At 47.2% G+C, this 24,140-nt stretch overlaps 1 protein-coding gene across 2 annotated transcripts; it reads right to left on the reverse strand.

The window, feature by feature from the left end:
- Nucleotides 1-11,105: 11,105 nt before the first annotated feature.
- LOC308581437 (uncharacterized protein) lies at nt 11,106-23,135 on the reverse strand. Of its 2 annotated transcripts, none has more exons than XM_081183809.1 (7): nt 22,661-23,135; nt 21,041-21,643; nt 19,992-20,112; nt 19,432-19,535; nt 19,017-19,158; nt 16,711-16,800; nt 11,106-13,045 (listed from the first exon to the last, which is right to left on the reverse strand). In XM_081183809.1, the coding sequence occupies exons 2-7, from the start codon at nt 21,575-21,577 to the stop codon at nt 11,604-11,606; spliced, it is 2,436 nt and encodes an 811-aa protein (XP_081039935.1). In that variant the 5' UTR covers nt 21,578-21,643; nt 22,661-23,135; the 3' UTR covers nt 11,106-11,603. The 2 variants fall into 2 exon arrangements, with proteins under 2 accessions (XP_081039935.1, XP_081039934.1); XM_081183808.1 differs by having other exon boundaries at nt 19,992-20,118; nt 22,661-23,133.
- Nucleotides 23,136-24,140: the final 1,005 nt, after the last annotated feature.

The following is a 24,140-nucleotide window of genomic DNA, read 5'->3' on the forward strand; positions in this document are numbered from 1 at the left end:
CGAGCTCAGGGCGGCTAACAACAAATTTAAAACAATTATAAAAGCAGCATAAAATACAGTATAAACACATGAATAACAATCACATTCAAAAATCAATTAGATAATCCCCAGGGCTAGCTGGCTGAATTGGTCCTACTTGGGCCAGCGAGGAGACCAGGGGAGAATTAGCTGTGGGGTCTCAGAGCGGGTGGTCTTCATAAAAGGGGAGGGGGAGGGAAGAGAAGGGAAGGGAAATGAAAGATCAGGCTGAATTCAAATTAAAGGCCAGGTGGAATAGCTCTGTCTTACAGGCCCGATGGAAAGAGGTTAAATCCTGCAGGGCCCTAGTCTCATGGGACAGAGCATTCCACCAGGTTGGAGCCATCACTGAGAAGGCCCTGGCCCTGGTGGAGGATAGTCTGACTTCCTTAGGGCCCAAACTATGATTATTCATGGACCTTAAGGTCCTCTGCGGGGCAGACCAGGAGAGGCGGTCCCCTAGATAGGAGGGCCCTAAGCCACAAAGGGATTTAAAGGTTCAGACCAGCACCTTGAACCTGACCCTATACTCCACCGGGAGCCAGTGCAACTGGTAAAGCACTGGGTTAATATGCTGCCATGGCAGGGACCCCGTAAGGAGCCTCGCTTCAGCATTCTGCACCCGCTGGAGTTTGTGGGACAGTTTCAAGAGTAGCCTAGAGCAAATTACAGTGGTCAAGCCTGGAGGTGACCATCGCTTGGATCACTGTAGGAGCCATAGGAGATTACAGAAGTAGAAATTCATAAAAAAGTCAAAATATTTAGGAATTTGGCTTGATAATAAAAAATTAAATTTATATAAAGACAACTATGAGAAAGTTTGGAATGAGGTGAAGATAGATTTGGAAATTTGGAAGAGAATGAAGCTCTCCTTGATGGGAAGGATAGCAGCAATAAAGATAAATGCACTATCAAAGATGTTATTTTTAATTCAGTCAATAGCGATAATAAGCAACCTTGTCTGATATATAATGAATTTGGAATAAAATGTTTAAAAAGACTTTTGCTAAGAAACCAGAAGAATTACTCCTATAAATTGTAGATCAAGATATAAAAAAAGAAAATCGGAAATTATTTATGTATGCAGCAACAGTGGCAATAATCACAATTGTATGCAGCGAAAAGTTAGATAATATGCATTCTGGGAAATTTTGGGGAAACAACATGCAGAGCGAACAATATGGAAATAAAACAAAATAGGCGTATGAGGAAAGTCCAGGGAAAGAGGGTGGAAATATGAAAAATCGTTAAAGATATATTGTTAGAAGAAGTATACATGCAAAAATTAATTTATTTATTTTTTTAAAGAAGTTTGTTTCTTACCTGGTCCAGGTTTCGTGGCTGAGCTACAGGTATATGAGCAGAGCTGGTTACAGGGTCATTACAAAGGTCTTTATAGATTTTTGGAGGCTTAGCACTTGCATCTGAAATCTTTCCTATTACTGAAGGCATTTTCCGCACATGTGCTCTTAGCAAATTTCTCTTTCTGTTCCCATGAGGAAGTGCATGGAATTCTCTCTCATTTCCAATATAGTGAATCAGAACCATTTCACAAGAAGGCTCTAGCAGTGTATAACTGTGCCTTATAAAGTTGCCTGTACTTGAACAAGTTTTGATTTTATGGTAAAATTTTCTCAGCTTCGGATTAATTTTGGGCCATAGTCGGACACCACAGTTGATCCAACAATATTGATCACAGCGCCAATCATTTTTTTTCTCAGGAGAACCTTTGAATGAATACAGAAAGACATCACCACCACTAGGCTTGCATGGTGGATCATTTACAATCTTCTGATAATCAGGATGAGATAGAATATCAATAGCTTCTTCCACTGTAAAAGGAGTGGCTTTCCTGCAGTATAAGATCATTGTGAAAAGCCCTCCACTCTACAAAATTGTGAAAGCTTGTTGCAAAAAATATTTTTAAAAACACGCAGCTCCAGGTCCTTGGGGGACTCTGTGAGCCCGCTAGGTAAAGAGAAGAAGTCCTGACCTTTATTGTAAAAGCAACTGCTATAGCAGGGTCCGCTCTCCTCTGGCAGCGAGATGAGTCATACCTTTAACAGAAGGTGCCCCCCACTTTTATTAGTTTCCCAAATTCCCTGCCCCACCTCCAATATTTCATCATTGCTACATCACTGATGCATCACACAAGGGGTGTTATGGGGCAGTACCTGGGTATCAGATAGCTGTCTTTTCTCACCCTTTTCCCATCTCCTGACACCCGTTAATTCAAGACATTAAAACTATTTACAGTTCCTGACCCCCCTGGTCAAGTTCCTCACAATTCTTTTGTCCCTTGGAGTCCAAATCCACTTCAAGGTTGCCCATCTTTGTGATCTGTCTGGCACTTGGGTTAGGTGTTACCCCTGCAGGTGAGGCCATTTGCCTACTGACTCTATGCTTCCTGGTAGGCCTACCTTTCCCTGTACAGAACTCATGGAAAGAACAGCTGTTTTCTAGTGAATTCCTAAAGTTTCTTGTACATTTTTTTGATATACAGTGACTTATACATGAACCTTCACACTGTAACATTCTAGAATCATAGAATCATAGAATCATAGAGTTGGAAGAGACCACAAGGGCCATGGGAGGATACATGCATTCATAGTGGCTTGTTACAAGTAGGTAGCCGTGTTGGTCTCCCGTAGTTGAAACAAAATAAAACATTTTTTCCTTCCAGCAGCACCTTGGAGACCAAGTAATTTTGTTATTGGTAAGAGCTGTCATGTGCATGCACACTTCTTCAGATACTTCAGGCTGTTACTGAAGTGGATACATAACATTTGGCTGCAGTACCAGTGCTACATACTCTAGTTGGTCCCGTTTGGTAACATTCATTGGTTGGAGCTTGATAGGTTATTTAAATAGACAATTCAAAGCACCAAGTCTATTCATTCACTAGATGTGATAGTGTAGTTTTCTCCTTATTCTCTGGCTGCCTTTATTTAAAGGGCCAGGAATGCTTTTTATTGTGTTCACTCTATCTAACGGTTTCAGGTAAGTACACATGAAATAGCCGATACCAAAGAATTGTTTGCTTGCACACATGGCAACTGTACTGACCGCGTGCCCATGGCGGCTCTACAGCTGGGGGGAGGCAGCGGGCCATCTTGTGGTGGCCCCCGGGGCAGGGACCACACTTAGTATGCCCCTGCAGCCAATCAAATATGGTATGACCAATCTGAAGTAATGCTGGGCACAATTCACCACTGATCCTGCCCACTTTCTGAAAACACATGGTGGACTCCAGGAAAGTTGTCAGCAGGCAGCCCGGTGCCCATGGGCACCACATTGGAGACCCCTGATTTCCAAGTTTGCACTGACAAAATCTGTTGGCAAGAAAACTTGAAGTTAAACCTCCTTTTATAATTTCTACCCCCCCCCCCCAAAAAAAACAACAACTTTTGTTGCAAAACCTTTTGATGCAAGATATATTATTGCTTTTCATGGTTACTTTGGCAGTCTCTATTTAGTTGCTTTGATATTTTACATTCACAATTAATATCATCATCATCTCTGCCTTAGAAATTCTTCAAGGTTGGCAGCATCAAAAAATTCCAGGTTCAGTTCTTTACAGTGGAAGCTATGGATATGAATGTCACTTTAATACAGTGTTCTTGCTAATGCAGAACCATTTCAGATAGAGATTTTATTTCGGACATTGATGTGATCTAATTTGGTGGAGTCCATTTAACAATCATGATGATTCCTTAAGGATCAAAGTATTTAATATATTGTTTGTTCCTTGGCTGTGCTCTGTGGTTTTTGTGGTTCATTCTGTGGTGGGTCATATACATGCTTACAGGAATGTCAGGCTTTAATCGTGGGGGGGGGGGCTGGAGCACCCCACCCCATGAGTACACACTTACAATGAACATGGCACAAACATCACCCACCCTCCCACCCACCCACCTAAATGTTTTTCCATGGCCTGACCAAATTGTTACAATGTATTCAAATCAATAGGCCATGTCTGATTTGATTAACTGTTTTCGCTTTTGAGTGGAAGTGTTTTTCTTGCTACACAGGACACCATAGTGTTTTCAAATATTCATATAAAATAAACCACACCATGCCTCTGCACGTTTCCGCTTTTGATTGACAGGAGGAGGGCTGCCAAAGGAGGGAGGTATGGAACATGTGACTGGCAGACATAATCCTTTATGCAAGAAATCATGTTCTCAGCAATCTCCCCTTCCTGAAGATAAGATCACACGCAAGTGCCAGACTGCTCCTCCTTGACTACTTGGAGATGGATTCTACCCTTGACCAAACAAATAACTGTGACTGACACCCCCCAAGGGGCTATGGACTTGTAAATGTTCTTATTATCTTCATCTATGGGTGACTGGTTGGTGGAGGGTGGGGGGAGGTAAGGGGCTCGTTTAATTTCACTGCACATAGGTGGTGTAGTAGCAATAAAGGTTTATTAGTATTATTTACAACAGTCTAAAGCAAAAAATTATTTAAAAATATGATTTCATTTCTAAATCGGACAGACAAGATTTCTTTTACAATATATTTATTTCTTTATCATATACACACAAAACTTCTATTTTTAAACAGGAAACATATTTGCAACCTAAGGTCTATTATACAAATCCATTTTCTTACAGTTCTGTTAAGCTGTATACAAATTATAAAGATTCCAAGTTTATTTGATGTTCTTCCATGGGTCTATTATTTACTAAATTGGTGAGTTTTGCCATTACTGCATATTCTGATAGTTTTTCTTTCCATGCATCTATCTGAGGACGCATGTCAGATTTCCATGTTAGCCAACACCAATGACTGCTGTGGTCATATAAGTAGTTCCACTGACAATTTCACAACAGCTGAAGGAGTCATTCCCAACAGCATACTTTTGGGATCCAATGCAAATTTAGTTTTTCACATCTTTTGCATTTTGAAATGAACTTTCCTCCAAAACTTTTTGGTCTTTTCACACGTCCAACACAAATGGAAGAAGGTCCCTTGAGGTCTATGGCATTTCCAGCAATGTCCATTCATTTCATTATTCAGCTTGTGTATAGCTTTCAAAGTTATATAGTCCAGGCATGCCCAACCAGTAGATCACAATCTACCTGTAGATCCCTGGTTGATCCTGGTAGATTGCGAAATCATCCCCCCAAAAGCTAAACCTAAGGGCAATCCTCACCACAAAAAGCTCAGCAACTCTGCTCAATTCTCCCCTTACACCCACCCACCCACCACCCGCACACTCACTCCTACTCCCTCCAAAGACAACAACAACAACCACAACAACAATAATTTTTATTTATACCCCGCCTTCCCCGGCCAGAGCCGGTCTCAGGGCAGCTAACACCAGTAAAATTACAATAAAAGCATAATGGGTGGGAACACCCAATTTAAAATACAGGTTAAAACGCAATTTAAAATGCAGCCTCATTTTAAAAGTAGCCCATAGATCAAAACCATAAGGGGAGGGAAAACATAAGGGTCAGACTGAGTCCAAATCAAAGGCCAGGTGAAACAGCTCTGTCTTGCAGGCCCTGCGGAAAGATGTCAAGTCCTGCAGGGCCCTAGTCTCTTGTGACAGAGCGTCCCACCAAGTCGGGGCCAGTACTGAAAAGGCCCTGGCCCTAGATCTCTGCAGAGGCAATGGCGGTACACCCAATGCAAGAAGAATGCGGATCCGTGCTTCAAAACCACGTTTTTGGGCCATGGAGTGGCCAGGAAGCAGTGGATCCGAGTTTTTGGGGTGCAGGCTGTGCCCCTGGACATGATGTGTGATTTGATGGTGAGTTTGGGGTGGCCCAATGCAAAAAGCGTGAGGATCCATGAGGATCCGTGCTTCGGAACCACGTTTTTGGGCCTTGGAGTGGCCAGGAAGCCGTGGATCCGAGTTTTCTGTGGTGCAGGCGCTGCCCCTGGACATGATGTGTGATTTGACGGTGAGTTTGGGTTGGCCCAATGCAAAAAGCATGAGGACCCATGAGGATCCGTGCTTCAAAACCACGTTTTTGGGTCACAGTTTCGCCAGGAAGCCGTGGATCCGTGATTTTTGTGGTGGATGCTGTGCCCATGGCCATGATCTTTGATCTGATGGTGACTTTGGGCTGATCTAGTGGATCACACTAGTGTGCCGCGAGATGTTGCCTGGAGGGAGGCGGGCGAGTCGGGCGGCGAGAGGCGGGGCGGCGGCGAGGAGAGGCCGCCCAGCGCGGGGCTCTCGCCATCTGCCTGCCTGGCTGCCTGCGAGCTCGGCGGGCAGCGCCTCCGTCCGCAGTGCCCGCCTCGCGGCTCTCATTCCCTGCCCCTGCCAAAGCTCACCCAGCCAAGCCGCGCTCTCCTTCCTGCCTAGCTTTGCTGCCTCCTCCCCCCCCCCACAGTGGCGTAGCGTGGGGGGTGCCAAGGGTGCCGGCCGCACCGGCCGCAACATCTGGGGGGGCGCGAGTCCAGAGGGAAGGGACAAGTTCCTTCCTCCGCCGGGCTCCCCGCAGCCACCGCCAGCCTTGCGCCCTAGCGCGCGCGTGCCCCCCGCCGCCGCTGCGGCTGCGCTCCACTCACTGCTTGCAGGAGGAGCAGCCGCTGCAGCAGCGCCGACGCCGCCACTGACGCCTGGCCGGCATGGGCAGCCTCCGCACCCCGACGCGCCGCCGGGCCTCGCCGCGCCCTGCGCTCCCCAAAAACCTCCGAGAGGAAGCCGGTGGGCGGGCGAGGCCCGGCTAAGCCTCTCGCCAGCGGGTTAAGGGGCTTTCGGTTTTAAAAGGATTAGCTTGGGAAGGGGCGGGGGGGCTGCTCGCCGGCAAGCGCCTGCTCCGCTTTTCCAAAGGCGCTCGCCATCCGAGGGACACGGAGCGCTTGCAAGGAACGGGCTCCGTGGAGCAGGTTAGGAAGAGATCCCTTCCCTGGCAGGCCGCCGGCTTTGCCAGCTGTTTCCCATTCACGATCAGGAGGAACTTCAGGCTGCTTTCAGCTTTGGTAGAGGGAATCTAAGCAAGGGGATGGAGCCGGTGCCCTGAGGAAAGGCGGCAGCATTGGGTTTGTTTTTAGTTTAGAGAAAAGGCAAGCAAGAGGCGACAGGAGAGAAGCCTGCAAAACTAAGGCATGGCAAGGAGAGAGTGGACAGAGAGGAAAGTTTTTATCCCTCTCTCTGTACAATATAACTCGTGGGCAACCAGTGAAGCTGAGCGTTGGAACAGTGGCGTAGCGTGGGGGGTGCCAAGGGTGCCGGCCGCACCGGGTGCAACATGGGGGGGGGCGCGCTCGCACTCGGGTGCTAAAATCCACGGGTTAGGGGGCGCAAATTACTTGCCTTGCCCCGGGTGCTGACAACCCACGCTACGCCACTGCCCCCCCACCCCCAAAGCTTGGAGGTTCCCCGGCGCTGACCCGCAGGTTTGACCCCCTTCTCACACCGGTTCGCGCTCCTTGCACGGAATGGGGCAGATGGGGAGGAATGGGGCTCGCCGCTGCCTCCGCTCGCCCTCCCCCCCTCCGCCAGCGGTCCCGCGATTCTTGGCTTTTTGGCGGTTGGCACAGAAGGAAGGCAAGGGGGAGGGGAAAAAATTGAAACTTACACTTTCGTGCGTCCCTCCCGGCGTGACGCTGCGCGCTGACGTCACGGGGCTGTAATGGTGGTGTGCCTCGAGATTTTTTTCATGAAACAAGTGTGCCTTTGCCCAAAGAAGGTTGGGAAACACTGGTCTACAGTATCATGGTGGTTTTATTTAATTTGAATGAAAAAATCATATGAATTCTCGAGGATCCGTGTAGATCCGCCTTTTCCCTTTTTCGCTAGAGGGGCTCCTAAAGAGGGTGGGCAGTATTTGGAGCAGCAGCATTTGGAGGGTGCAGAATGGGGGAGGGGCGGGGGTCGTGGGTAGAAGGGAGAAAAGGACAGTGCAAGTCTGGGCAGTGGGCTTTTGCAGGGGGAAACCCCCCGCCCAGCTAGTAAAGGGAGAGTGTAAAAGGCAGGCAGGTGAGGAGCAGCTGGGGGGGTCTCTCTCCCCCCACCATCCCACCCACCCTGGTCAAATGGTCCTTCGCAGCTGGCCAGGGTTCCTGCAGGACACCCATCGTGGGGAGAAACGTCCCCCTTCGGGCTGTTAATCTGGGAATTCCTGAGGTCAAAGAATAGAGTTGGGACCCCAAGAGCCATCTAGTCCAACCCTCTGCAATGCAGGAATCTCAGCTAAAGCATCCATGATGGACGGGCGTCCAACCTCTGTGTAAAAACCTCCAAGGAAGGAGAGTCCGCCACCTCTCTTGGGAATCCGTTTCGGCTGCTAAGAAAGCTTTTTTCCTGATGTTGAATCGGAATCTCTTTTCTTGTAGCTTGAAGCTGTGGGTTCGAGTGCTACCCTCTGAAGCAGGAGAAAACAAGCACGCTCCTTCTTCCACGTGACAGCCCTTGAGATATTTGGAGGTGGCTATCCAATCTCCTCTCAGTCTCCTCTTTTCCAGGCTAAACATACCCAGCTCCCCCAGAAGCTCAGCTCTGCCCTCGCCGGTCCTGGAAGGATCCTTTAAGAAGGTCCCATATGCTCAGAGACTTTGCACCTGTTCATTGGGGGAGAGAGGAAGCCCAGAGCACTGGTTCTTTTATGAAGAGGAACGTAGTGAGACCACTGATCCCCTGCTGGCGAGGCTCGCTGACCTCCCGGAAAAGCAAAAATTTGCCTTTTTCCTGTTAGGCAAAGATCATAAGATGACCCGGATGGTCGCCAGATTCTGTGTACAGATCTGTGGGCGCAGACCATCCCCCGACTCAAACTAGTTCATGAAGAAAATCCCCACACTCGCTTCCATGGGTGGCTCTGGGTCATCTCTCTGCGGTAGCTTATCTTAAAGTTTTAAGTGTCTATACGCTTATGGCATTTATAAATTTTAAATTTATTGTTGTACATTGTTTTAAATGTTGGTTTTCTTTCTGGGATTGTACCCCCAAGTGTGTTTTATAAGCTGGTCTCCGAGCGTAATAAATTATCTATCTATCTCTACCCAGCTCCTAGGGGGGCATAAATCAAAATCCCAGGCCAGGAGCGCCTCTTGCACTGTGCCATAGTCAACTTTGCAGGGACACCCAACTGCTTTTTTGGGGGGTGGGGTTGGTGCTGTGTGATGCTCAGGTTTAGAATCCCTACTGGATCTTGAGGAAGTTTGCTGGGCGACCTTGGAGGCCAGTCGCTGCTTCTCAGCCTGGCCTACCTGGTAGGGGTGGTTGTTGGGGTTGAATGAGGAGGGGGAGGACCATGTGTGACACCTTGAGCGCATGGGGGGAGCAGGGATATAAATATGATAGGTAAAATACAAGGACCCACGCATACATGTGCAAAGGTGCAGATGCGAGAATTTTTGCATGCATGGGCCACATGTGATGTTTACCACCTGCAGACCTTTAAAGCCCTAAATGGCCTCGGTCCTGTATACCTCAAGGAGCGTCTCCACCCCCATCGTTCAGCCCGGACACTGAGATCCAGCGCCGAGGGCTTTCTGGCAGTTCCCTCATTTTGAGAACCAGGGAACCAGACAGAGGGTCTTCTCGGTAGTGGCGCCCACTCTGTGGAACGCCCTTCCATCAGATGTCAAGGAAATAAACAACTATTCGACTTTTAGAAGAGATGTGAAGGCAGCCCTGTTTAGAGAAGTTTTTAATGTTTGATGTTTTATCATGTTTTTAATATTCTGTTGGGAGCCACCCAGAATGGCTGGGGAAATATTATTATTATTATTATTATTATTATTAAGACTGGCAACATAAAACCCACCATGTGGGAATCCCTTGCAGCCAACCACAATTCCTGGAGACAGTTGACCACGGGAGGAATGATAGCTGGGAAAAGCACAGAGAGAAGTAATGTCTTGGGGCATCTGCAGTAGCACAACGAAATGCCCCCACCTGCAGCAAAACATGTCCCTCCCATATCGTTCTCTACAGCCACAGCAGGCACTGCAACCTTCCAACAGTTTGACTTCACCCTCAAAGATGCACCCCTCCACGGTCTCCCGAGACAGACGGATGCCAGCAACCCCATTTATTTGCTTGTTTATTCATTGCATCAGCTTAAACTGTAATGAGAGCACACTAAAGGCACTGTGTGCTAGGAGCTAATCCTGTAAATATTTTTTTAAGAAAATTGGTCAGAGCTCAAGAGCTAAAGGCAATACGACTGTAGAAACCTAGTTTTCAGCTCTACCATGGCAGGAATATCTTGAGCCACAGTGTAACCAGACAGTGAGATTAAATCCCGATTTTAGAGAGCAGGGGGAAGGAAAGGAAAAGAAACCCATTGATACATGTTTTCACGTAGCACAGACCAAGCTAACGGGAGAGGCAACTTGGAATCAACAAGGTAAGTGCATCTCAATTCAGGTTTAGGAATGGGGTGGAGGAAGAGTGGCATATAAACTATGGATTCGGCTGAAAGTTTTGATTTTCAGTTCAAAACCAGTTTAAACGAGTTCAGTTTTTCAAAAACAGTGTGCAAGTTAAATCGCCACTTAGCCACCATGCATATTCCACTCAAAAAATTAGTCCTTGGCACATGCTATCGTTCTGACCAAAAATAAATAAATGCTCAGTGTTCTTGAGCTTAAGAATGAAATCCAAAGAGGAAGCATTGCAGTAATGAGGGACTTCCGATTACCTGCATATACATTGGCTACATGTTTGTTCTACTCGTGAGAAAGGAGAAACATTCCTGTGTGTGTGCCCCAGAACTATCAGTTATCAGAGGGGACATAAGAAAGAACGAACAGAAATTCCAAACAGTAAAAAGTAGTGACAGAATGATGGACAAGACATGTGTTGGCCTGACCTGGCCTCTTACATTCTTTAAACAAGCAAAGACGGATACTTTTAGGCAGAGGGGTCAACCTTCAATCATGGCTGGTGACCGGCCTGCTAGGAGCCTCTTCTTGGTTGATTTTATAGAGGCTGCTAGAATCAAAGACAGCTTGCCAGTGAACCAGTGATCACAGGGGACCTTGCAGCCAAAGGCCAGGAGGATCTGAGAACATCTTCATAGAATCATAAAACTGTAGAGCTGGGAGGGACCTCAAGGATCATCTAGCCTGACCCCCTGCAGTGCAGGAATAAAATGTAGACTGAACAGGCAGCCAATATCACATTGTTTAATTAAACATGATTGTCCAAGGTTACAGCAAGGGGAGAATTTTTTTAAATGCTGTCAACGCAGAATTTCCGGACAGAGGCTAAGCATAACATTAGGCCTACAAAAATACAATACCAAAACATCCTGTCTCCGTCACTTCCCACACTCTGGAATGAAAACATACACCGCCATGTGATAGACAACAATCTCATGACTGCAAATACAGAGCAGGAATCCTAACAAGGCTAGGCATGCATCTATCCTGGACTCATGTAGTCACTAGGAACTGCCCATTCTGAGCCCTGCTACAGCTGCTTATTAAGATTGGATTGGTCAAGTGATTCTCTACTCTAATTATTCCTATGCTTTCCCTTGGGTTGGCATCTTGGAAGTCGGAAGCTTACGTTCCATCTCAAGAACTTCCCACATTCCAATCATCACTAGGATTTGCAGGATTCCACCCTGTTTGACACAGTGGAAAGCGTCTTCTCTGGCGGAAGGTCATTCCGCCCCCTGAGTGTTTCTCACGTGGATTCTTCTGTGTGTGTTGAGGTGCGTGCTCTGGTTGAAGCTTTTCCCGCACTCCAAGCACTTGTAGGGCTTCTCCTCTGTGTGGGTTCTCTGATGTCTCTTAAGGTGTGTGCTCTGGTTGAAGCTCTTCCCGCACTCTGAGCAGTTGTAGGGCTTCTCCCCCGTGTGGATCCTTTGATGCACTTTGAGGATTCTGCTGTCACTGAAGCTTTTCCCACACTCGAGGCATTTATAGGGTTTCTCCTGCGTGTGGGTTCTTTGGTGTACTTTGAGGCTTCTGCCGACGCTGAAAGTCTTGCCGCACTCGGAGCATTTATAGGGCTTCTCCTGGGTGTGGACTCTTTGATGGACTTTGAGGCTTCTGCTATCGCCAAAACTCTTTCCACACCCAGAGCATATAAAGGGCTTCTCTCCCGTGTGAGTTCTTTGATGCGATTTAAGGATTATGCTTTGGCTGAAACACTTCCCGCACTCGGAGCATTTATAGGGCTTCTCCCCTGTGTGGATTTTCTGGTGTATTTTAAGGTTCCCACTATTGCTGAAACACTTCCCGCACTCGGAGCATTTATCTGGCTTCTCCCCCGTGTGAATTCTCTGGTGCGATTTAAGAATTATGTTTTGACTGAAGCTCTTCCCACACTCGGAACATTTATAGGGCTTCTCCCCGGTGTGGATTCTTTCATGTCTTTTAAGATGCGTGCTATGGCTGAAGCTCTTCCCACACGCTGAACATGTGTAGGGCTTCTCTCCTGTGTGGATTCTTTGATGTTTACTAAGGTTTGAACTCAGGTTGAACCTCTTCCCGCACTCGGAGCACGTATAGGGCTTCTCCCCAGTGTGGATTCTTTGATGCGATTTAAGCTCAGGGCTGCGACTGAAGCTCTTTCCACACACTGAGCACTTATAAGGTTTCTCCCCTGTGTGGATTCTTTGATGTCTTTTAAGGTTTCTACCGTCAATAAAACCCTTTCCACACTCCGAGCATTTATAGGGCTTTTCTCTCGTGTGAATACTTTCGTGCCATTTCAGACTTACGCTATGACTGAACCGCTTTCCACACTCTGAGCATTTATAAGGCTTTTTGCCTGCATGGAATCTTTGATGGAGATGAAGGTCTGAGCTGCGAAGGAACTGCTTCCCGCACTCCAAGCATTTGTACGTTTTATCTGTAGCATGCGCTCTCTGGTGTTTAATAAGGTATATCTGCTGGCTGAAAAGCTTCCCACACTCTGCGCATTTCAACAGTTTCTCCTTGTGGATTTTTCTTTGGTTTCCTTCACAATGTTCTTCTACTATTGGGATTTCATGGAAGTCAGTCCCTTCAAAAACAATGGATTTGTTCCCCCACTTCTGTTTTAATTCTGTTTTCATTCTACGCCGTTCACACTCTTTGTTGCCTTCTCCGTCGTCATCTAAAGGAATCAAAGGTGAAATCTGATCAGGGAGGAAGAGATCTACGAATCATGGAACAAACATTGATCTGCATCAATAGGAGTATAGCATCTAGATCAAGGGAAGTAATAGTGCCACTGTATTCTGTATTCTGCTCTGGTCAGACCTCACCTGGAGTACTGTGTCCAGTTCTGGGCACCACAGCTCAAGAAGGACACTGACAAACTGGAACGTGTCCAGAGGAGGGCAACCAAAATGGTCAAAGGCCTGGAAACGATGCCTTATGAGGAACGGCTAAGGGAGCTGGGCATGTTTAGCCTGGAGAAGAGGAGGTTAAGGAGTGATATGATAGCCATGTTCAAATATATAAAAGGATGTCACATAGAGGAGGGAGAAAGGTTGTTTTCTGCTGCTCCAGAGAAGCGGACACGGAGCAATGGATCCAAACTACAAGAAAGAAGATTCCACCTAAACATTAGGAAGAACTTCCTGACAGTAAGAGCTGTTCGACAGTGGAATTTGCTGCCAAGGAGTGTGGTGGAGTCTCTTTCTTTGGAGGTCTTTAAGCAGAGGCTTGACAACCATATGTCAGGAGTGCTCTGATGGTGTTTCCTGTTTGGCAGGGGGTTGGACTCGATGGCCCTTGTGGTCACTTCCAACTCTATGATTCTATGATTCTATGATCTGACGAACCTTGGAAAAGACAAATGGGGTGGTGTGTGGCGCATTGGCTATTCTGCTCATGCAAGATCACAGGTTCACTATCCAAATGAATGTACTGTATTTTTCGCCCTATAGGACGCACTTTTCCCCCTCCAAAAATGAAGGGGAAATGTGTGTGCGTCCTATGGGGCGAATGCAGGCTTTCGCTGAAGCCTGGAGAGTGAGAGTCGTCGGTGCGCACCGACCCCTCTCGCTCTCCAGGCTTCAGGAAGCTATCCGCAACCCTTGGGAGTTTCCGCCGGGCTCGCAAGGCTTGCGGGCAGCATCCTGCAGCCCAAAGCATGGGGCACACCCTGGAGCGCGCCCCGTGCTTCGCGCAGATGTCCGCAAGCCTTGCGAGCCCAGCGGGAGTTCCCGCCCGGCTCGCAAGGCTTGCGGATAGCAGCCTGTTCTGGGGGCTGGAGTCGGGGGAAGCTCGGGCAATGTGGTGACATAGTCTTTAAAGCAGGAGTGGGAAACTGAATCTGGGTGTTAGGCAGGCTGCTTAATTCCATCCACTTGCCAATCACCCAATGGTATAATGGTGTCCGGTGACTGACAGCTTAAAAAGTTCAAAAGGGGTCCCTGTAAGCACCAAACAGCTGAGTGGAAGTTGGAGCAGCTTCCTTTGACGGTCTGCTCTGAGCACCAATCAGCTGATTGATTCCAGGAGCTGCGACTTCGAAGGGGTTTGCCAAAATTGTTCAACTAATTGGATGTTGCAGGGAGCCGCTTTGAAGTCCATTTGCAGGAGCACTTTGGATTCAAACACACTGCCTGTCGGGGGTCACCAACCCAACCCAATTAAAAGGCAAAATGGGCAGGTGCCTTCTAATTGATTTCTGTGAAATGAATGGTGAGGCTAGCTTGTATATGTTTCCTGGTAATAGTAATAGTAATTTATTATGTGTACCCTATCTATCTGGCTGGGTTTCCCAGCCACTCTGGGAGGCTTCCAACAAAGATTAAAAATACATTAAAATGTCACACATTAAAAACTTCCCTGAACAGGGCTGCCTTCAGATGTCTTCTAAATGTCAGGTAGTTGTTTATCTCTTTGACATCTGATGGGAGGGTCACCCATTAATATGTCACCCAGCTGGCTGGGCTTCCCCAGCCACACTGGGCATCTTCCAACAAAGATTAAAATACAGTAATGCATCAAACATTAAAGGCTTCCCTAAACAGGGCTGCCTTCAAAAAGTCTGGTAGCTGTTGTTCTCTTTGACATCTGGTAGGAGGGCATTCCACAGGGCCCGCGCCGCTACCGGGAAGGTCCTCTGCCTGGTTCCCTGTAGCTTAGCTTCTTGCAGTGAGGGAACCACCAGAAGGCCCTCAGCGCTGGACCTCAGGTGTCCGGGCAGAACAATGGGGGTGGAGACACTCCTTCAGGTATACTGGGCCAAGGCCATTTAGGGCTTAAAAGGTCAACACCAACACTTTGAATTGTGCTCGGAAATGTGCTGGGAGCCAATGTAGGTCTTTCAGGACCAGTGTTATATGGTCTTGGCGGCTGTCACCAGTCTAGCTACTGCATTCTGGATTAGTTGTGGTTTCTGGGTCACCTTCAAAGGTAGCCCCACGTAGAGCGCATTGCAGTAGACCAAGCAGGAGATAACTAGAGCATTGAAGAATGCTCTGTGTTGTTATTAAGAGCATCATCAGACAGTTTGTGTGTATGCACACAATCTCCATAACCAGCAGGAGATAACTGCCTTCCCATGGTATGCATAAACATTGTCCGGGGTGGTTGTCTCTCTGATTTTGTGTTATGCCTGGGTCCCCATGGCAGCCATTCCATAACCTCCAACATTTCTCCGATCAAAATAGAGACGTCCCATTCCATAAATAAAATTTTACTATTTATGCCCTGTCCATCTGACTGGGTTGCCCTCTGGGCAGCTTCCAACATATATAAAAACGCAATCAAACCTTTAAAAAAAAACCTTCCCTATACAGGATTGCCTTCAAATGGCTCAGTGGTCGGATAACTCCATACCCTTCAACATTTCTCCAATGAAAATAGGGACGTCCTAAGGGAAAATGGGACATTCTGGGATCAAATAAGAAACCAGGACGGCTTCTCTAAATCACGGACGTCCCTGGAAAATAGGGGCATTTTGTGTTAGGCCATGCCCACTCCATGGCAGCCATTTTGTGACTGGCAGTCCCAGCACCCCCTTCAAAATTTTAAATGCAACCACTAGTCCAAAAACATTGGCAACCCCTGGGGCAGGTGGATGTGGTTTGTGGGGAATGGACTTGTGGGCCAAATTGGGGCCGAGCCTAACTGGGTTCATGGAGTACAGGTGGCTGCTATGAAATAAGATCTGCCATTCCTCACTTTAGATACAAACTACTCCTTTCCCAGTTGAGAGAATCCCTTGCACTATTCCCTGGCTGTTTCTCAGATATACAGGGCACCTGCAACTTATGGGGGGGTCACATTCCCAGGATTGTGCCTAAAAGCCAAAACCACGTATGGTCGAAACACACTGGGTTCAATAGTAGGTGGGGTCGCCCCCTTCCTAATTTTTTTTGCCAAATGTACACAAGTTAAATGTGGATAAGTTCATGGGCTTACAACTGGGTGGTTTTTGTTTTCCTTTTTTCTTAAGAAGAATTTCATTTATAAGGAAATAGGAGGATAAAAGAATGAAAAAGAAAGAAATAGGGAAAAAGGTGCAAAAGGTACAATATCATACAATAAGTAATATCAGTTACATTTCCATACAGATATAAGTCATATTATTATCCTTATTAATAGCCTATTATATTCTGTATAAACTTGTTCCAAACATCAATATATTTGTCCAGACAAAGTCTGGCAATCCGTTCACATGTTGCAAGTACTGTCGTATTGTCAATCCATCGATTAAAGGGGCATCATAACTGGGTGATATTCAGCAAGAAAAAAATATGGTTGCTAGTTGAAGACATAGCCGGGTATGCCTGACATGGGGGCCCACCCCTAAGTGCCTACCTGCTGATCTCTCCTCTTCAGAGCTTTCGGCAAACGGGTCGCCCCTTTCTCCCTGCCAGGAGAGATGGTCCAGCCTGGGAAGTGGAAGCCCTATTTAAAACAAGAGAAACAAATGACTTGTAGGAACAGAAGAGCCTTGCAGGTGTCGGATCACACCAAGGGCCCATCTACTCCAGCTGTTACACTGGACAGCCAGATGTGTCTTCTGGGAAGCACACAAGCAGGACTAAGCGTGGCAGCAGTGTCTCCACTTGTGATTCCCAGCAACCGCTAATCAGAGGTCATTGTGACCTCATGCTGATGTGATTGGATGGAAGGAGACTACCCATTGTGACCTCATGTAGATGCTGCCTGCTTGAAGAAAAAGGACTGGCCACTGTGAACTGGCTCTAATTTTTGCTTGGCCGAAGAGGAGAGAAATCCCTCTGGTGCTGCCTGCTTGTAATTCTTATCCCATATGATGTATTTATTTATTTATTCTAAAAAAAACACTTCAAATACAGCAATTTCATTTAAAAAATCAAAGTGTGATTCATATATATATATCTATACACACACACACACACACACACACACACACACACACACACTGGTACCTCGGCTTAAGTACTTAATTCGTTCTGGAGGTCCGTACTTAACCTGAAACTGTTCTTAACCTGAAGCACCACTTTAGCTAATGGGGCCTCCTGCTGCTGCTGTGCCGCCAGAGCACAATTTCTGTTCTCATCCTGAAGCAAAGTTCTTAACCCAAGGTAATATTTCTGGGTTAGCAGAGTCTGTAACCTGAGGCGTATGTAACCTGTAGCGTACGTAACCTGAGGTACCACTGTATATGTTGCAATAATTAAATATGTATAGCTATAGACACACAATAAAAAGGAGATAAAAATTAAAATCACAATCCACCCGTTGTCACACAAGAAATTGCTATTGTTATTAAGTCTTGAACATACATACCAAAGAATGTGACGCCTCACTGATCACCCCCCCCCTTCCTTTAAAACTCACGAACGGTTTTGTCCTTTTCACAGTAATTGTTGGTGAAATACTTTTAGGAATCTGCGCTGCAGTTTTTCTAATGGTCACATTGCCTTGTATTTTACCGCCCTTCTCTGCTTTCCTTTCACTGCCAGAGAAAATTTCTTTCTCCTGAGAAGCCTTTCGGCCACTAACTGACAAGATCTCCCCATCGTCCTCGTTGATGTGGTCCGAAGGAAAGCAGAGCAAGACATTTGGCACAAGCTTGGTTGCAGGAGTTTCCGGAAGGAGGCAAACAAGCTGCCATCCAACCCTCTTAGGGACTCCATTGAGGATATTTGTATGGTTTACTCCCAAGCCTTTTTTCCTCCCAAAGATATCTCACAAGGGAGCAGAGGCTTAGGATCAGAGTTTTCCGTCTTTATTATCTGTACACTGGTACCTTGGTTGTCAAATGGCTTGACTCCCAAACAAATCAGCTCTCAAATGCTGCAAACCTGGAAGCAAGTGTTCCAGTTTGCGAACTTTTTCAGAAGCCAATGTCTGACCCGGCTTCCAATTGAGTGCAGGAAGCTCCTGCAGCCACTCGGAAGCAAAGCCTTGGTTTTCAAACGGTTCCGGGAGTCGAATGGATTAAGTTTGACAACCAAGAAACCACTATATTCTAATAGATTGGGGGGGAGTTATATTGTTTATATTGTAATTTAATTTTTAAGGATTGACTTTTCACACCTTTTATCTGACTTCTTGTAATTTATGTAAGCTGCCTTGAGTCCTGGGTCCAGCAAAAAGGTGGGATGTAAATAAAGGTCCGTATAGTTAAAGCCATGGTTTTCCCAGTAATGATGTATGGAAGTGAGAGCTGGACCATAAAGAAGGCTGATCGCTGAAGAATGGATGCTTTTGAGTTCTGGTGCTGGAGGAGACTCTTGAGAGTCCCATGGACTGCAAGAAGATCAAACCTCTCCATTCTGAAGGAAATCAGCCCTGAGTGCTCACTGGAAGGACAGATCCTGAAGCTGAGGCTCCAATACTTTGGCCACCTCATGAGAAGAGAAGACTCCCTGGAAAAGACCCTGATTTTGGGAAAGATGGAGGGCACAAGGAGAAGGGGGTGACAGAGGACAAGATGGTTGGGCAGTGTTCTTGAAGCTACCAGCATGAGTTTGACCAAACTGCAGGAGGCAGTGGAAGACAGGAGTGCCTGGTGTGCTCTGGTCCATGGGGTCACGAAGAGTCGGACATGACTAAACGACTAAACAACAAAATAAATAAACGCTAACCTCATAGTAGCTGTAGTAGCATTTCTGCCTGATATGCTTACTTACCGAGAGAGGCCAGATTCCCACAATTCCACAGTTCTCCATGGCTGCCCTGTGCAGACCCCTCCAGCCTTGGTCCAGCTGAGCCCACTCGGCCTCCGTGGAAGGCTGTGAAATGTACAGCCATCTCCTCAAAGGTCACGAGGTCCTGGAAGGAAGGAAGGAAGGAAGGAAGGAAGGAAGGAAGGAAGGAAGGAAGGAAGGAAAGAAGGAGGAAATGTTTACTTCTCACAGGTAAAGCAACAAAAAGGAAGACAGGAAAAGCTGAGGTGCCTTAGCGGATCTCCTGCAAGACCCAAAGCATCATCAGCGGCACTCAAAACCTTCTTAGTGAGCAGCTCTGACAGAAGAAAATGGCTGCCATCTTCAGGTCCAGAGTGATGGGCAGAGGAGAAAAGGCACCCACAGTTCTATTCTGTACCTGTTCTGGCTGCAGGGACGCTGCTTCCAGTCCATCACAAAGAGAAGTAGGCATGGGGGGACGCCTCAGGGCCATTTTGCTGTCTCTGAGGGCTGCCCTACTTCCTACGAGGAAGACAAAGAAGGCGGATGATATAGCAGGGTTAGCTAGCCCTCCTTTGGCCCAAGGGCCACCACTGATGGCCCACATGCCAATGGTGGGTGTGGTCAATGTATGAGCATGTGCATAAACACACATGTGCGACATGTGCAGATCAAGCATGCACATAGGAACATAGGACGCTGCCTCATACAGAGTCAGACCATTGGTCAATCGAGCTCAGGCCTACAACGACTTCCAGAGCCCCTTGCCGATCACGTTAAGAAAAAGAAAAGAGAGAAGTCCTTGCACCCAGGCTTACAATCTCAAAAGACACAGCACAAAAGGAAGGTGGATTGGGAGGGAGGAAGAAATAGGCAAACACAGGTTCAAGTTCTCTGAATGATGGCTTAAAGTGCTACAGGGCTGTTTTAAATGTTTAGTGCGGATGGGACCCGTGCTGTAATAGGGCCTTTTCTTACCCAGAGAGGAGGTGCCCCCTTCGGCCTCCTGCACGATCCCCCGGAAGAGTGGCCGCTTTGTGATGTTCAACGGAACATCTTCTGCCTCTGGGGAATCTGTGGCTGCTTTGGAAAACGTCATCTGTGCCTGAAACAGAAGGAAGGGATATGAGAGAAAAGAGGTCGTAGGAAAAGGGAAGAAATGGAACAGCCGATGGACAAGGGTGTCATTAAATCAAATCAGCAAATATTACATCAAAACCATTTCCAAATTGCCTAGGAATTCAGATTTCCATGTAAACTTATTCTACCTTCCAAACCTTGCAACACACTCCCAAATGTGTCTTTGACAAATGCGCTTAAATGCGCTTAAAAAGGTAAAGGACCCCTGACAGTTAAGTCCAGTCCCGAATGACTTTGGGATTGCGACGCTCATCTTGTTTTATTGGCCGAGGGAGACAACGTTTGTCTGCAGTTTTTTTCCAGGTCATGTGGCCAGCATGACTAAGCCGCTTCTGGTGAACCAGAGCAGCGCACGGAAACGCCGTTTACCTTCCCGCCGGAGCGGTACCTATTTATCTACCGGTACTTGCACTTTGACGTGCTTTCGAACTGCTAGGTTGGCAGGAGCTGGGACCGAGCGACAGGAGCTCACCCCATCGCGGGGATTCGAACCGCCGAGCTTCTGATCAGCAAGCCCTAGGCTCAATGGTTTAGACCACAGCGCCACCTGCATCCTTAAATGCGCTTAGTCTATTATTATTTGAACTTTCATACAGTTCACAATTTTCTACACATTTGCATAGGCATGTCTAAATGAGACTGTTTTTAGCAGACACTGAAGTTTACAGTGCCTGATATCAACAGTTTGAATTCTTTTCGTTTTCAAGTTGATCTGTTGCCACCTGGAGGTTTTTCTATCGGTCTAGAAATGCTTTTAAAGAGACAAGCAATAAATCCCTTATTTGGGCAACATCTGAGAAAAGGTGGGTGGCCGGTGAGACCTTTTAGGGGGCTGTCCCCACACATTCTCAACCCATTGGAAGTACTAGGATGGAACACTTTCTCACCTGCTCCTCCTCCTGCTTCTTGTGCTCTGCCCGGCTCAGGAGGAAACCTTCGGCCAGGGCCACCGCCTGGGAACTGGACTTTGGGCCACAATCCCTGACCCAGCTCTCCATCTCCGGGGGGAGGACAGCCAGGAACTGCTCCAAGATCACTAAATCCAGGATCTGCTTCTTGGTGTGCCGGTCTGGCTTCAGCCACTGGTAGCAGAGGTTGTGGAGTCGGCCGCAAACCTCTCGGGGCCCCTCGGCCTCCTGGTAGCAGAACGCCCTGAAACGCTGGCGTTGTACATCCGAGCTGGCGTTGCCCTCGCCCAGGATCTTCTGCTCTCTTCTTTCCCAGCATTCCTGGCTGCTGCCTCCCTCCTGGACGATTTGGGGGCTTCTTCTCTCTTTGGAGCCGTCCGAGTCTTGCTCTTCCAACTTTGACCTCTGCTCCAGCTCAGCCTCTAACAGGACCCTGATGATCTCCTTGCTCTGATGCCAGTTTCTGTCCGGAGGCAAGGAGGGCCTGAATTTGGGGTGAGGAGACGGCGACGACATCTCCTTGCAAAAAGTGTGGAGTCCTCTGGTGCGCAAGTGTCACACGCCCCTCTCAGGAAGAGGAGTCTGCAAGAAGCACAGGAGGATTCTGGGTATAGACTGGGACCGGTTCCTGCAAGGAAGGCAGATGAGAACCCAAAGAGGACTAGAAACTTGGGTAAGGAGGAGGTGACAACAACAACATCGCGCAAAGGACTCAAGACCAGAAGGAGCGTCTCCACCCCCATCGTTCAGTCCAGATACTGAGGTCCAGCTCCAAGGGCCTTCTGGTGGTTTCCTCACTGTGAGGGAACCAGGCAGAGGGCCTTCTAGGTAGTAGTGCCCACCCTGTGGAACGCCCTCCCATCAGAAGTCAAGGAAATAAACAACTACCTGACTTTTAGAAGACATCTGAAGGCAACCCTGTTTAGGGAAGTTTTTAATGTTTGATGTTTTATCTTGTTTTTAAGCAGCCGAGACCACATAACACTGGTCTTGAAAGACCTACAATGGCTCCCAGTACGTTTCCAAGCACAATTCAAAGTGTTGGTGCTGACCTTTAAAGCCCTAAATGGCCTCGGTCCAGTATACCTGAAGGAGCGTCTCCACCCCCATCGTTCAGCCTGGACACTGAGGTCCAGCGCCGAGGGTCTTCTGGCGGTTCCCTCACTGCGAGAAGCCAAGTTACAGGGAACCAGGCAGAGGGCCTTCTCGGTAGTGGCACCCGCTCTGTGGAACGCCCTCCCATCAGATGTCAAAGAGAACAACAACTACCAGACTTTTAGAAGACATCTGAAGGAAGCCCTGTAGGGAAGCTTTTAATGTTTAATAGGTTATTGTATTTTAATATTCTGTTGGAAGTTACCCAGAGTGACTGGGGAAACCCAGCCAGATGGGCAGGGTATAAATAATAAATTATTATTATTATTATTATTATTATTATTATTATTATTATTATTATTTTGGGAGCCAACCAGAGTGGCTGGGGAAACCCAGCCAGATGGGCATGGTATTATTATTAATAATAATAATAATAATTTGATGTTTTGTTGTTGTTGTCACACGCAGTGCTATTTTTCTAGAAAAAGAAGCGCCAGAACTCACCACGAATGCCTCCCTTGTTCTCTTAGAATAGCAATGTCACCCACCCAAGTTCCGGTGAGTTCTGGCGGGAGAAAAAGCCCTTTGCACATGCCTGGAACTGGAGAAAGCTATGCAAGAAGCACTGGAGGATTCTGAATGGAGACCAGGACCGGTGCCTGCAAAGAAGGAAGAGAAAGGACTAGATACTTGAGTAAGGAGGAAGTGATGACGACATCTTGCAAAGGTCTCAAGTCCTTCAGAGTGAGACCACCGCATGGACCAAATGGTAGGAGGCTTTGCAAGAAGCACTGGAGGATTCTGGGTAGACAGAGACTCGTCCCTGCAAGGAAGGCAAATGAGAACTGCAAGACCTGAGTCTGAAGGACTCAGAGGACTCAGAGGACTGGAGACGAGAGGCAGTGGGTTTCACAGACCCAAACCCTGATCCGGTGCACATTCAGGCAAGATGACAGAGCATCTCTGGCACTGTAGCAACCCAAATAATCCCTCCCATACAGGATGCCCCCTCCTCACTGAGCCTGGCTGTGTGTGTGTGTGTGTGTGTGTGTGTGTGTGTGTGTGTCTGCTCCCCCACCTCACAAAGTGCTCACTTAGCAGAGGGGAAGGGAGAAGAGAATAAGCACCAAGATGTGGGAATTCCAAAGGAGCCCCAGGTATCGTTTTACGATTTATAGACAAGTTCATGTGGCTTCCCTTGAGATTTAAGATTCTGTTGTTGTTTTCTTTTCTGTATGCTTGATTAGAATTATAGAGCTGTGGAATTGGAAGGGGTCCAGTGGGTCATTTACTCTGACCCCCTGCGATGCAGGAATCCTGCCCACAGCCGTCCCCCCGGGAGAGTTTAAACCACCCGCCTTCTGGTTAACAGAGAGATACAATGACCCATTGTGCCATTACTTGAACAGGTCAAGTTTTTATTTTTACGCATATTTCATGTCCAAATGTTTCTGTCCAGCTCCACTCACTATTCATATATCTGCCTTATTAGTACATTTCTAAGTAACCAAACCCCTGTGTTGCAAAGAGAACGTCAGCAATATCTAGGCAACACGCTGACCATGTACATACGCAATAGACAATCTTTATAGAATTCCTTTAAACCATAACAAGGACAAAATGAAATCTTTAGTCTCAAAGTCTCTGAAAATCTTTAAATGAAGCGAGGTACCAAACTTTGTACGATGAAAAACGAGCTGTGAAGCTTTGTGTATTCAGCAAATAGGATGTCCAACACTGAACAGTGATTCCGGATATTGACTACTGTTTCACTGACGAAGAATTCTTAAATTCTTAAAGGAGTTCTATAAAGATGGACTATTGCATATGAACATGGGCATCGTGTTGTGAAGTGAAGGCCCAAGACAGGTGTTGATCATGATGTGAGCTGCGCACAGGTGGTCTGAAGCAAGCAAGCTACCACCATTCCTGTGGAGCCTCTTTTATTGAGACAAATATGCAAGCCAGGCAAATACATTTTTGG

This window comes from Podarcis bocagei, assembly GCF_964188305.1.
Source record: "Podarcis bocagei genome assembly, chromosome: 2".
NCBI lineage: Eukaryota > Metazoa > Chordata > Lepidosauria > Squamata > Lacertidae > Podarcis > Podarcis bocagei.